Raw genomic sequence first — 13008 nt, 5'->3', positions numbered from 1 at the left:
AAAGATGCTCACGACATTTCCCATTCCACAAGCCCTTCCACACGTGACCTTGCCCCTTCCCACCAAGTCGGAGGAATCTAACCCTTCACTCCCGAACCTGGCCTCTGACTCGCGTGTACCCAGCACGGTGAGTCGGGACCCGCAGGACTGGAGTGAGTGCCCAGGCTGTCTGGGAGGGGCGCGCGTCTCCAGCCCCGCCCATTCGCGCCAGGCTCCAGCTCCGGCCCCGCCCCGCCGCGCCGGCTCCGGAGGGGCGGGGTCAGGGGCGAGGTCGCTGGGCGGGGCCGAGGATGGTGCGCGACCCCGGCCCCGCCCCTCCCCGCCTACCGGGGCTCGGGCGCCCGCGGGCCCCGCCCACCGCGCTGCTCCCGCCGCGGTCTGCCGAGCGGGCGGCGGCGCAGGGCTGCGCACCATGGCCGGGCTGCTGGCGCTGCTGGGCCCCGCGGGCAGGACGGGCGCCCGGGTCCGCTCCCGCGCCACCTGGCTCCTGGGTGCCGCTGCCCCCTGCGCCCCGCCGCCCGTGTTTCTGCCGCTGCTCGGGCCCGGGCCGGACGCCCCGCTGCTGCGCGCGGCCCGCGGGAACTGCCAGGGCCGCCAGGTGAGCCGCCCCACCCCCACCCCCACCCCGATCCCCGGGCGCCGGGATCGCCGGTCCACCTCCGCCGAAGGAGAGCTGTACACGCGCAGCTGCCCGAGACCGAGCACCTCCAGGCCCCCAGTCTCTACAAGCCAGGGAAGCGATCTCCCAGTTGACAGCCGGGGAAACTGAGGCTCAGGGAGGTGTGGTGACTGCCCAGGGTCACAGCCTCCAGGGGTCCCAGGTTCCCAAAGCGTCGGCGGGTACTGTGGGGGTGGCCCAGAGGATTGGAGGCGGGGCCTGTGCTTGGTATCGACGTGCTCACCCGGGGCAGACTTGTTCCCTTTTGAAGTCACGTTGGGGCCTCCTCCCTGGGCCGAGGAGGCGGGCTTGGTGGGTGCTGCCGTCTCTAACAGCCCGCAGCACTTGCTGCCACTCCCTTTTTATCTGACCCGGAGGGCAGGCTTCCCTGTCAGACTGCAGGCAGGACGCGCGCAAGAAACGCCGTGCTATTTCATTGTATCAGTATTTCACTTCGGTCGCTTCTGTGTATGGTAAGTGAAAACTTGTTTCCATTCAGAATAGTAATGGAGACCATCCCTTTTTAAAATATCTATTACAGTTTTGTTTTGTTTTGAAGTGGGTATCCTTAAAGAAAAAAGGTGGTCAGCGGTGAAGTGTGGAGATGCAGGACTAACACGCTGGGACAAGCAGTGCCTGGAGTTTTGCGCTCTGTGGTCCCATTGCCTGCTGGCCTCCACCCACCAGCCATGCGGCCTCACCCCAAGTGCTGAAGGCCTCTGAGCCTGTTTGCTGACCTTTCAGGGGCTTAAAATAGCACCTTCCCAGCGGTAGTTTGGGGGACATTTACATGAGCTGATGCTGGGCCTGTGCATGGTGCCGGCAGGAGCCAGTGCTTCCTGAACGTTCCATGGGCATTTGACCCATGACCTTAACCATGCCTCCGCCAGAGATGCAGAAACTTCCTTCCCTGCCTTCTGCTCCCCCATCTGTCTCTGCCTCTTGGGCCCAGTTTGGGGACCCTCATGCGTCTGGCACCCTCCACACACACCCAGCTGTCCCTTCCTCCTGGAAGCCTTCCCTGACCACCAGTGATAGCTTGGGTGTCTCCACTGAGCCCTCCTCAGCCCAATGGGTGTGCCTCCTCTATGCGTTCATCACATGGAGGGTCCTCCTGACTTGCTTGTCTGTCTGGTGAGCCTGGCACTGGCAGGTGTGTGTGCGCGCGCGCGTGTGTGTGTGTGTGTGTGTGTGTGTGTGTGCGCGCGTGCGTGCTGCCTTCCCCCACGGTTATTAAAGTAAGAAGGCTGTAATTAAAGGGTCAGGAAGGCTTGAGGAATGAGCTAAAAATCCTGCTCACAAGTTCAGATTGTTTAGAGGGACACCTGTTTTCATTCATGCAATAAATAATATTACTAATAAACACTAAATTGTGTTTACTTTGTACCAGGCACTGTTCTGAGTACTTTGAAAATATTAATTCATGTAATCCTCAAAACAACCCTGTGATGTAAGCAATACCGTCCTCTCCCTTAAGCCCAGAGAGGTTGAGTAACTTTCTGAGAATCACACAGGGATCACCTGTCAGAACTGGGATCCAAACCAGTCTGGTTCCAAGGCTTTTGCTCTTAACAGCTGTGCTGCGTTCCTCCCTTACTCGTGAGTGTCTGTGCTGTGCTAGGCACTGCTCTAAGTGTAGGGGGTAGAGCAATGAACCAAACAGACAGAACCCACCCTCAGGGGGCCCGTGGCCTAGTGGGAGGGGTGGGACAATAAACAGAAAAGGAAAAGATCAGGGCTGCTGACGTGACAAGTGCTACTGAGACACTCCAAGGCGGGGAGGGGGGCGCAGATGGGTAGGGCTGCAGGGAGGGGTGCTGCCAGTTTAATAAATAAGGTCATCTGGGAAGGGCTCCCTAAAAAGGCAGCATGTGAGCAAGAACTGGGAGGTGAGGAGGACGCTGGGGCTCAGAGAGCAAGCCATCTGCAGGTATATGAAAGCACTTATCTAAGAACAGACACCAGGGGGGAGGTACGATGTTATCTGCAACCAGGGCAGCGACTAACGATAATAACACTACATCACAGGTTCTTAAGGTGATATTTCACAGAGAAATGAATGTCTGAAAAGTTTCCATTCCTTGCAGGTCACATCCTCATAAATTCCTTTATTTTAGCCACTTGAGTCTCCTTCAGGGTTGGGAAGAAAAATGCATGGCTCACAATGATTAAAGAGATTTCCAAGATAAAAGGAAAAAAATTGTTCTTATAAGATTCTAACTCTAGAAAGTTAAAAACTAACCACAGCACCGACCTACAAGAAATTGTCCATTGTGTCTGAATATTCTGTCCCTCCCATTGTCTTGCAATAGATACTGGTTATTCTGTAGCTGGAAGTCTGGCTGCCTTTTTATTTTTCTTTTTTGGCCAAAAGGCCTTTTGCCAAAATAGAGGTCATACAGAAAAGGGCTCGAGAGAGAGAGAGAGAGAGAGGCAGCTCCGCCCAGCCCTGGCGAGTGGACAGATGGGACATAATGAAGTTTGGCTGGGCCAAGTGTCCAGGGTGGGAAATGAAAGGGGTTTCCACACTTCAACAGCCTCAGGATGTTGTTTGGCTCTTGGAACCGGGGGTTGTCCACTGCCCCTCCTATCAGTTCTCCCATCTGGGGCACTTCCTCCTCAGCCAAAAGGCGGGTAGGGACCTGTTTATCAGAAAGAGCCTGAGCTCCCAGCAGCCATTCTGGCTGGTGGGCGTCTGGCCCAACAGAAGGGGACCGATGACAGTTTTCCTTCTCCCCTCCAGAGCCTTAAAAACTCTGAACAGGCTCTTCCTTTAGGAATGTTCAACTCTTGGGAGACATGAAGTCTGCAATGCCGAATTCAGTCTGGGTGCTGCCAGTCAGCTCATAGCTTCACCCCAAAGCTCGGTCTCCCATCTGTCAAAGTGGGAGAAACAGAGGTGCCCATGTCCTGGGCCTGTGAGGGTTTTTATGAGATGACACCTTTAAAGTGCTAAGCCGGGTGCCGGGCTCAACAGAAGGGGCCTTTCCTGAGGACGCTGGTGGTTTGTTTTCTTAAGTCTGAAAAAACCCACAGAAGTCAAAGCTAAAGGCAGCAAGGAAATACATCTTGTCCCGACCCTTAGGGCCTTAACACTTAATTCCCAGGGACTGAGCAGCCTTTAATGAAACAGATTTAATTCCAGGACCAAAGCTTCCAGGTGTTTTGGCGTTTTGTTTGGTTGGTTTTTTTTTTTTTTAATTTTTTTCAGTCCCAACTGCAGTTTGGGAAAAGAGGTGCTCTTTCAATTGGGAGGTAATGAAAAGACTCTTTTAACTAGTAAATCTGAGTTTTGTACCAACTTTTTGGGGAGCAGGGGCAAATGAGTAGCTGTTGTGTATGATTAAAACTCAAGGATGAGGTTGGGGGGGAATGAATTGGGAGATTGGGATACCAAATTGTACTCTCTAAATATATGCAAGTTTATTGTAAAAAAAAAAAAAATTAAAAAACAAAAAGTATTTACCTTGAAGAAAAGAAAAATCGAGGATGATTCTGGGCAAGTTTGTTTTCTTTTTTTTGGCCACGCTGCATGGCTTATGACATCTTAGTTCCCCAACCAGGAACCGGGGATTGACCCTGCGCCCTCAGGAGTGAAAGCACGGAGTCCTAACCATTGTACTGCCAGGGAATTCCCAACTCTGGGCAAGTTTTAATCCAAGACTAAATTCCACCCCCTTCTCGCCGTGCATGGAATGTGGCCCTTCACTGAGCCTTACTTAGTTCCTCTGGGGACAATAGGATGGCCTGCTTTTGTGCCTTCTTATCTTCCACACACATGCAGCACCCACGGTGTATCGTCCATTCTGGCGGCTGGTCCAGAGCCATGCCCTCCTGTCCAGCATGAAACCAGGCTGAGAGGCTGCCCCAGAGATTACCAGGTGCAGCAGGGCTCCCAGACACAGCAGACATTCTTTGTAGGGCACAAAGTCCTGTGGCGTCCCGCTTGCCCTGCAGAGTAAATTTTAGAATCTGTACTTTGTATTTCAGTTGAGTCAAATTCTGCTTCATAAAAAGAAATGAAATTTGATACCTGCAACAACGTGGATGAACCTTGAAAACAGGATGAAAAGTGAAAAAAGCTGCCGTAGTCTGTTCAGACTACTGTAACAAAAATATCATAGACTGGGTGGTTTAAACAGCAGACATTCGTTTCTCACAGTCCTGGAGTCAAGAAGTCCAAGGTCAAGACATGGGCAGATTCAGCGTCTGGTGAGGACCTGCTTCCTAGTTCATAGCAAGCCGTCTTCTGTCTTCTTGCCGCGTCCTCACATGGTAGAGGGAGTAAGGGAGCGCTCTGGGGTCTCCTTTATAAGGGTCCTGATCCCATTCATGAGGGCTCCACCCTTATGATATAGTCACCTCCCGCCTCCAAAGACCATCCTGGTGAGGGTTCGGTTTCAACATGTGGGGGTGGGGGCGGGGGTCCCACCAACATTCAGTCCACAGCAGGAGCCAGTCACACGCGGCCCCGTGTTGTATGACCCCCATGTACATGAAACGTCCAGAATGGGCAGATCCATAGACAGAAAGGAGCTTGGTGTTTGCCTTCCCCCAGCAGGATGGGGAGGGGGGAATGGGGAGTGACTGCTACCTGGGTGACAAAAATGTTCCCAGTTGAGATCTTGGTGATGGCTACACAACTGCAAACACACAAAACCCATTCAACTGTGTACTTTAAACATTAAGATGGACTTTATGGTGTGTAATTTATACATCAGCCAAACTTGCGCCAAAGTGGATGGGCCACCACCCCACCCCCCAACCCAGGGAGAAGGAAGAAACACCCTCGGGGCGTTCGGTGGTGAAGTCCTGATGGGGGAAAATGCACGGGAGCGGCAGTGTGAGGGGACTCGCTTTTAAAGAGGGGGGCCCAGGAGGGCCTCCTGAGGTGATGTTGGATAAAGATCTGGAGGCAGAGCTATGAGGACATCTGGGAAAAGCACTCCCGGCAGAGGGAGCAGCAGATGCCAAGGCCTGGAGCAGGGCCTGGCCTGTCCTCCTTAACGCAGCAAGAAGACCACGTGGCCCGAGTGGGAAGCAGGAAGGAGAAGGGGGTGGGGGTCTGGAGGGCTGAGGGGCTGGGGCACAGGCTACTTTGGCTTCCAGGAGGCCTCTGAGGGGGACGGTGCTGTTATCCTACCTCGGTTTTTACAGGCTCCCTCTGGCCACTGCGTTGAGGGGTCAAGGGTGGGACTGGGGGACCAGCTGGGAGGTCGCAGTAACCCCCAGGGGAGAGATGAGGGGCCTGGGCCAGGCTGGCGGGTGTTGGAAGGGAGAGGGATCTGAATCTGGATGCGGCGGGGTCAGCCGATGGCTTGGACATGGAGTGTGAGCAGGGAGTCACGGTAACTTAGAGGTTTTAGCCGCAGCACCTGGAGGATGGAGTTTGCCGAAACAGGGACAGCCTTGACCTGGAGGGGGAGGTGTGGGGGACGGAGGGTCAGGAACCCGTCGGGACGCATTGCAGGTGGGTGGCCGTGGGCATCCACAGCGAGGCAAGTGTGGGGCTCAGAGTTCAGGGAGACGCACATCTGGAGTCACCAGCCAGGGTGGGATGTGAGTAGGGCCCTGGCTGACGTCATGCCAGGGTTTGGACCCCTTCTTGCCCCCAGTGCCCTCCCTGTGTGGAAACAGGGTGACCAGAGAGAGGAAACCCAGCGGCCACCAGCTCGCAGGTTCCATCCTGAAGCAGCATCCCCTAAACCTGCCTAGCCCAGCGCCCCTTGGCACCCCTCCAGTCAGTAGCCCTGTCTCCTGCTCCGTATGTCAGCCAGCCACTCGTGGAGACCTGCGCGGTCAGGCCCCGGCCCTGGGTGGGATCTCTCATATTCCTGCCCCAGCCCCCCAGCCCCAGCAAGACTTGCAAGGGAGCTGTGGTCCAAATGCCGTCAAAGAAAGAAAACAGCCCAGGAGGCCGATGGTGGAGGGCGGGGCAGCAGGTTCTGACACCCCCACATCCTGGGGATGGGAGGGCAGGGGTGGGCCACCAGGGCTGCTGGCTCAGAGGACAGCACAAGGGATGAAGGACACAGCGCAGGCCTGGCACCTGGAGTGTGATGGGGAGACGAGACTCAGGTGGGTAGTGGAAGTACCTGAGGAAGAAACAGACCTGCTGCACTTAAAACTCTTGATCACATCCTAGTGCCTGCGCATTCGATCCAGCTCGACCCCTAATACCTCGGCAGACGGTCCCTGCAGCCACCGTGCTGAGCTGGCAAGACGACCAGGTCCCTGCTCCCTGCAACCACACATTCCAGGCCTCTGGCCAACAGCAAACAAGCGAGGAACGGAACTCTCACGTACATGTACTTGTTATATTTGTTAGGTTATAAGCAGGACAATTCCTGAAGATGGAAACCTCAAAGAGGGAAGCAGAGGTGTGATAGCGTGGCTGCTGTGAAGGGCAGGCAGCTGAGGTGGTCAGGGAGGGCCTCTTGGAGGAGGTGACAGGTTGCGTTTCCAGCTTGGGAAGTACCGGTGGAGCCACTCCAGTCTGTGCACTGAGGAGAAGGGAAGGCCACTGGGGGGTCTGCTGAGGGTGGGATGGAGCAGGGCAGGGGGAGGCGGGAGTGCTGAGCAGTTTACCTGGCAACCCTGGCCGATTACATGGAAGCACCTGGGGACCTGATATCTAATCCCAGTGCCCAGGCCTCACCCCAGGTCTCTCAACTCGGAGGCTGGGCACCTGGACACAGACAAATGGACCAGCAGCGTTTGGTCCCCTGGGAGCTCCTGAGAAAGGCAGCACCTGGGGCCTCCCCGCAGAAGGGCTTGGTCAGAGCTCCCACCCGCCCAGCAGTGGCTCTGAAGCAGGCAGGGCTGGGAGGGCCCCTGCCTCCTTGAGTTTGGAGGCTGCTGCTCCGGACGCCTGTACCATTTCACTTTCATTCCTGGGGATTCCACGCTGCATGTCATGTTCCTGGCTCCCCGCCCCCCGCCCCACACTCCCCCGGCCTTTGCAGTGTGCCTCTGCTGCAGGGTGTTCTAAAAATACAAGAAAGCAGCCACCCCACTGCAGAGTCAAGAACGGGAGCCGACTGACCCAGATGCTGCCTGCGATTTTCTGAGGTGTGTCATTAGAGCTGAAGAAATCCTTAGATGAAAAAGGCACTCTCCATGTTGAGGAGCAGTTTTGTTTCATTTTTTTAATCCAATGTTGTTGTTTTTTGTTTCTCCCAAAGATTCCAGGCCTTGTAGATGCTCAATAAATGTTAACAGACACCCCACGCCATGAATAATTTCTGTACTAACCCCGTCGGTGCATTTATGGCCGGGAACTAGCCCTCCCTTTATCCACTCAGATCTCAGGGGTAAATCTTGATTCCAGAAGTAAATGTCACAGCTTCTGCTCTGTTTTATTTCACACCCTCTGTCTGGTTTTGTAGTCTAGCGTGGTGGTCACGTCACCACACACCTGGTGGCATAAAACAACACACATTTATTCTCTTTTCATGCTGGAGGTCAGAAGCCCAGGCTGGGCCTCACAGGGCTAATGGCAGTGTGGGCAGGGCTGGTTCCTCCCAGTGGCTCCGGGGGAGAATCGACTTCCTGCCTGTTCCAGCTTCTAGAGGCACCTGCGTTCCGTGGCTTGTGGCCCTTTCCTCTGTCTTCAGAGCCAGCAGCACAGATCTCTGCAAACCTGACTCCGCTCTGCCCTCACGTCTGCTTCTCTGACCCTCATGCCTCCCGCTCTCCACGTATGAGGACCCTGTGATTACCCTGGTCCTGCTCAGAAAATCCAGGATGATGTGCCCTAAGATCCTTAATGTAATCCCACCTGCAAAATCCTTTTGCCACGTAAGGTAACATGTTCACAGGTTCTGGGGATGAGGACCTAGACACCAGGGCCATCGTTTTGCCCGTGATACCTGGTACCCAGCCCTTCATTGCACTCAGTGGTTAAGCGGGCGTTAGCCTCAGCTGATGAAGAAAGAGAGTGACTCATCTCACCGGACAGGAAAGAGCAGAATGTTGCGTGAATCTGAGGCTGGTGATGACCACTGGCATCCTTGCTCCTGCCCTAAAGTGTCTCCCCTTCTTTGGTTTGTGTGCAGGACCCCAGCAAAATCACTGTGACAACAGGTGGCAACAGCAACAGTACAGAGAAAAAGCAAAGCAAGTCGCAGCAGCTGAAAAAGATTTTTCAAGAATATGGTGCCGTTGGCGTGTCGCTGCACATTGGCATCTCATTAATCTCCTTGGGCATGTTTTACATGATTGTTTCAAGGTAAGATTTTTCTAATACAGAGAAATTATTTATTTATTTATTGGCTGCATTGGTTTTTCGTTGCTGTGCGGACTTTAGTTGCAGCAAGCAGGGGCTACTCTTCGTTGTGCTGCAGGGGCTTCTCACTGCAGTGGCTTCTCTGGTTGCAGAGCATGGGCTCTAGGCGCACAGGCTTCAGTAGTTGTGGCACATGGGCTCAGTAGTTGTGGCTCACGGGCTCTAGAGCACAGGCTCAGTTGTTGTGGTGCACGGGCTTAGTTGCTCCGCAGCATGTGGGATCTTCCTGGACCAGGGCTCAAACCCGAGTCCCCTGCATTAGCAGGCAGATTCATAACCACTGAGCCACCAGGGAGGCCTATCAAGGTAGGATTTTTGACAGTAACAAATATTTGTTTTTCTCTGTCATGTAAGAGTCTTTGGGAATAAGAAGTTTTTTCCTAAGACTTTCTATTCATCTAGCTACTTTCATCACATTTTTAAAAACACTGTAAGTCTCGTAGCCAAAGTGATTGTTTAACTTAATCCCTTGGTGTAGTAAACGTCTTGTGTTTTTTGTTTGTCTCTTTGCCTCTCTCCCCTCCAGTGGTGTGGACATGTCAGCCATCCTGCTTAAACTCGGGTTCAAAGAGTCACTGGTACAGTCGAAAATGGCAGCGGGCACGAGTACCTTCGTGGTGGCCTACGCCATCCACAAGCTCTTCGCACCCGTGAGGGTCAGCATTACCTTAGTTTCCGTGCCCTTGATTGTCAGATATTTTCGGAAAGTGGGAATTTTTAAACCTCCAGCTGCAAAGCCTTGATGAACTCTTCAACGGTGGGCCTGAAAACCTATTTCTTTGAAATGACACATTTTGGATTGGTTTTAGGATGTAGGTTTTGCGGTGGGTGGGGGGCAGGAGCTAACTGCTGTGTTCTCATGAATAGGATTTACTTTTGCCAGCAAAAATTCAGGGCTTCAAATCGTTGTAATTTTTTTTGCTTTATACATTTTGGTAACGCTATTCCTCACAGGGCTTATCTGCATAATCTAAAACGTCAGCAAAACATCACCAATGAGCTGTCACCTGAGACAAAACTGTCTGCCAGGAAATGTTCCTTCCAGAAGATCATTGGTGAGGGTCTGTGCCTGCAAAAGCCTCAGGGGTTAATCTTCACTCAAGTTCTTAAAGGGCAATGAGTCATTAAGCTGGTTTTTAAAATTTCCCTTCTTCCAATATTTGTTGTCAGGCTGCCTGAGGTTTAATATGCAATGTTGTGTGAGACAGCTGCCAGTACTACAATTAATGAAAAAGAATTTAAGACTTCACAATATGTATTCAGGATCTAAAGGAGCATCAAGACTTTGACATTCATTACACTTGTTTGGGGGAAAAGAAAAACAAGTATTTCTGGGATGTTTCATTCATCCCAAAATACCTTCAAATCTGGACGTGACGGGGCCTGCCTCTAGCTGATCCTTCCCGAATTTCATTAAAGTAGGTCGGAATAATTAGTCTCTGTTAAGGTAAAATATGGAAACTTCATCCAATAGTGATGGTATCAGCTGGCTCCAGACGCCTGTGTCCTCAGAGGAACTTGGCTACTGCACAGCTACAGAAAGCTGAGACAATCTGGGCCTAACTCTTTCTCAGACTTCAGACATTCCAGAACTACTGTCACAATGTTTACATTGTGTTGCTACTTATATTTTTCGAGTTAAAATTATGTTTGTAAAAAAAAAGATTTTTGCATCACTCTCTAAAAAAGGAAAATTACTAGCAGTTGCTGTAAATGGCAGGCAACTGCAAAATAATAACACAAACCAGAGAGGGACTGAGCCAGTTTACCAGATAAAGGGTGTGACCGGCGGCCCCTCATTCTCTGCTAGGGACATTGGTTAAGACTAGAAATCCAAGCACACAGATGCAGATTGAGACGTTCTCCTCGAAATAGTCAGGAGCAGGCAGCGGAGAAGGGAATGTATTCCCGTGGGCTTTGGCCTCACTGACAGGACACTTGCTCCACACCATGGGAACCCCAGTGTAACCAGTCTGCCCTGCCGCCATGGATGAGGGGTTGCATTTATCTTTCTGGCTCCCAGATTTATTTTTTATTTTAGTTTTTTTGGTTTGATTAACTACATTTGTGACAATCAAAACTAAAGGAATTATAAACTGATCGTCCCAGTTTTACTGAGATCTGACTGTTGACAGTTTCCTAGTTAGCCCTTAGAAACCCATGTCAATCAGTTATTTCAGTTAACTTTTATAAGAATCTTTGTGGGACAGATTCTCCACTTGCAAGATCTTTAAAGTGGATCCGTGATTTTCCCCTCGTTTAAAGCACTTAACCCATTGCCAAAAGGTTTTAGCAATTTAAAGTTGGAACTGCCTTTCCAGGGTCTAATTCCAAGGACACCTGTACACAGCAGAGCGAGATGGCGACAGCGTTGCTAGGTAATTCCTCGTGAGGGCAGGACCAGCGCTTCTGTGTTGCTGTCTCTATGTGAACAGATGGCTTTAGGTCCTAACCACCTTCCACACCATGCACGTCTATGCAAAAAAGCCGACAGGGATTCCTACAGGTTTAAGGGCCTGAATGGGAGTGGACTGAAAGGAGAAGCAATAAAAGAAATGATCATACCAAATAGCCACAGCGTTCTCTTCTAAGCTCCAGCTCCACTCCACTCCTGTGGCCAGTGGTCAGCACAGAACAGAGCAACTAGATCGGAGAGGGAATCAAAGATCAGGGAACTAGAGCATTATGTGAATTCACCAGCAAGATGTACAAATCGCTTGTATTTACATTGTTTTTATGGAACTAGGGGAGTAGAACTGATGATCTAATTTAAAGATGTAAGCCATTGGTCACCTCTAATTTTTTATCTGACAAAATGAGCAGCTTAAGTTCCGCAAAACAAATAAACATCTTTGTAAAGTTTGTGGAGAAGTTTGTATTCCTCCTCTGGTGCGCCATCACTGCTGCCGCTGCTGAAGCAGCAGTGCGTGTGACTGGTTTATTAATGCTGTGCTGCTACAGTGAGCTCTTCTCTGTGCTCGTGTGGGGTCTGGGGAAGTGACGGCTTAGCTGGTGTCACTGGTGGGGTCCATCATGGCACGTTGACTACAGCTGGGGTGGATGGAAGAACTACTACTTTGGGATGTAAAAGCTCAAGACTATGGGAACCGAAAGCTCCTTTGTCGCAAGGGGGCTAACTGGACGCTGCAGTTTTACTCAGCTGTTCTGACATTTCTATGGAAACTCTGCCCTGGAAGCGCATAGCCACTTCCTTCTGTGCAGATGGTTCAGATCTCTGTATGCCTCTTGCACTGAAAGTCAGCCGTGAGAGCATATTTCCTCTCCTAGTTCTCAGTAGGTTCACTTCCACCTTTGCCTTCATCATGGTCAAGTTCGTCATCTTTATAGTGGATGCACAGATGCTGGCAGCTAGAAATATGTCATTTTATGTGATAGGAGCACATAGAAGCTGGATAGCCTAGCTCCTCTCATAGCACCTGCTCATTTCTAGGCCAAGAGTGAACAGGTGGTGAAAAGAATTACCCATGGATTGCAGACAGGTCTATCTGTGGACTCAGGTTTCAAGTTCACACAGATGCCACAAGTTCAGTGTGTCCCGTGGGAAGCAGGTGATAAGGGGAAGCAGGGCAGCCTCTGCCAGCTGTACTGGAGGGGCGGCCGGCGTCCAATTTCACACACCACAGTGAGCACTGGTGGCACCCAGATCCCGGTATGGCTGAGGAGGAGGGGTTCCAGTTAGGCAAACACTCCTTCAGAGACTAAAGACAAAGGGCACACTTGGCAAATCAGTTTGCCACCCCACATGCGGAGCTCTCTGCCATCCCGTGGAGAACATGGTCAGAGCCCAGAGGTGGCAGGTGTGGCTGTGGATGGTCGACTCCTCCCCTCTCTCTGGCCTGACCACCTGCAGCACTAGTGGACCCCAGGGCCCCCACTCAGCCCCCGCGCTATGCCCGGAGCACCCACTTCTGTGAACTGTTGGTGACTGACTGGTCAGGTGACTCTCCACCAAGGAGTCGAGCTGGGCCATAGCAGTGCACCCAATGAACGTCCACTGCACAGAATAGCAACTAAGGCTCAGGGGACCCCTGGGACAGTGGAG

At 52.1% G+C, this 13008-nt stretch overlaps 1 protein-coding gene across 1 annotated transcript; it reads left to right on the top strand.

The window, feature by feature from the left end:
* The first annotated feature begins 359 nt into the window (after nt 1-359).
* On the top strand, nt 360-11807 carry FAM210B (family with sequence similarity 210 member B). Its single transcript, XM_057702555.1, has 3 exons — nt 360-598; nt 8716-8888; nt 9472-11807. The coding sequence occupies exons 1-3, from the start codon at nt 413-415 to the stop codon at nt 9686-9688; spliced, it is 576 nt and encodes a 191-aa protein (XP_057558538.1). The 5' UTR covers nt 360-412; the 3' UTR covers nt 9689-11807.
* The last annotated feature ends 1201 nt before the right edge of the window (nt 11808-13008 follow it).

The sequence above is a fragment of the Hippopotamus amphibius genome, chromosome 12 (assembly GCF_030028045.1).
Source record: "Hippopotamus amphibius kiboko isolate mHipAmp2 chromosome 12, mHipAmp2.hap2, whole genome shotgun sequence".
In the NCBI taxonomy this organism is placed as follows: Eukaryota; Metazoa; Chordata; class Mammalia; order Artiodactyla; family Hippopotamidae; genus Hippopotamus; species Hippopotamus amphibius.
Note: the sequence above shows the minus strand (reverse complement) of the source record. Positions and strands in the feature narration are given on the sequence as shown.

Coding starts and splice junctions, on each gene's coding strand:
- FAM210B (XM_057702555.1), top strand. CDS start 413: ATGGCCGGGCTGCTGGCGCTGCTGGGCCCCGCGGGCAGGACGGGCGCC. Junction 599..8,715: donor GGAACTGCCAGGGCCGCCAG/GTGAGCCGCCCC, acceptor GTTTGTGTGCAG/GACCCCAGCAAAATCACTGT. Junction 8,889..9,471: donor TTTTACATGATTGTTTCAAG/GTAAGATTTTTC, acceptor TCTCCCCTCCAG/TGGTGTGGACATGTCAGCCA.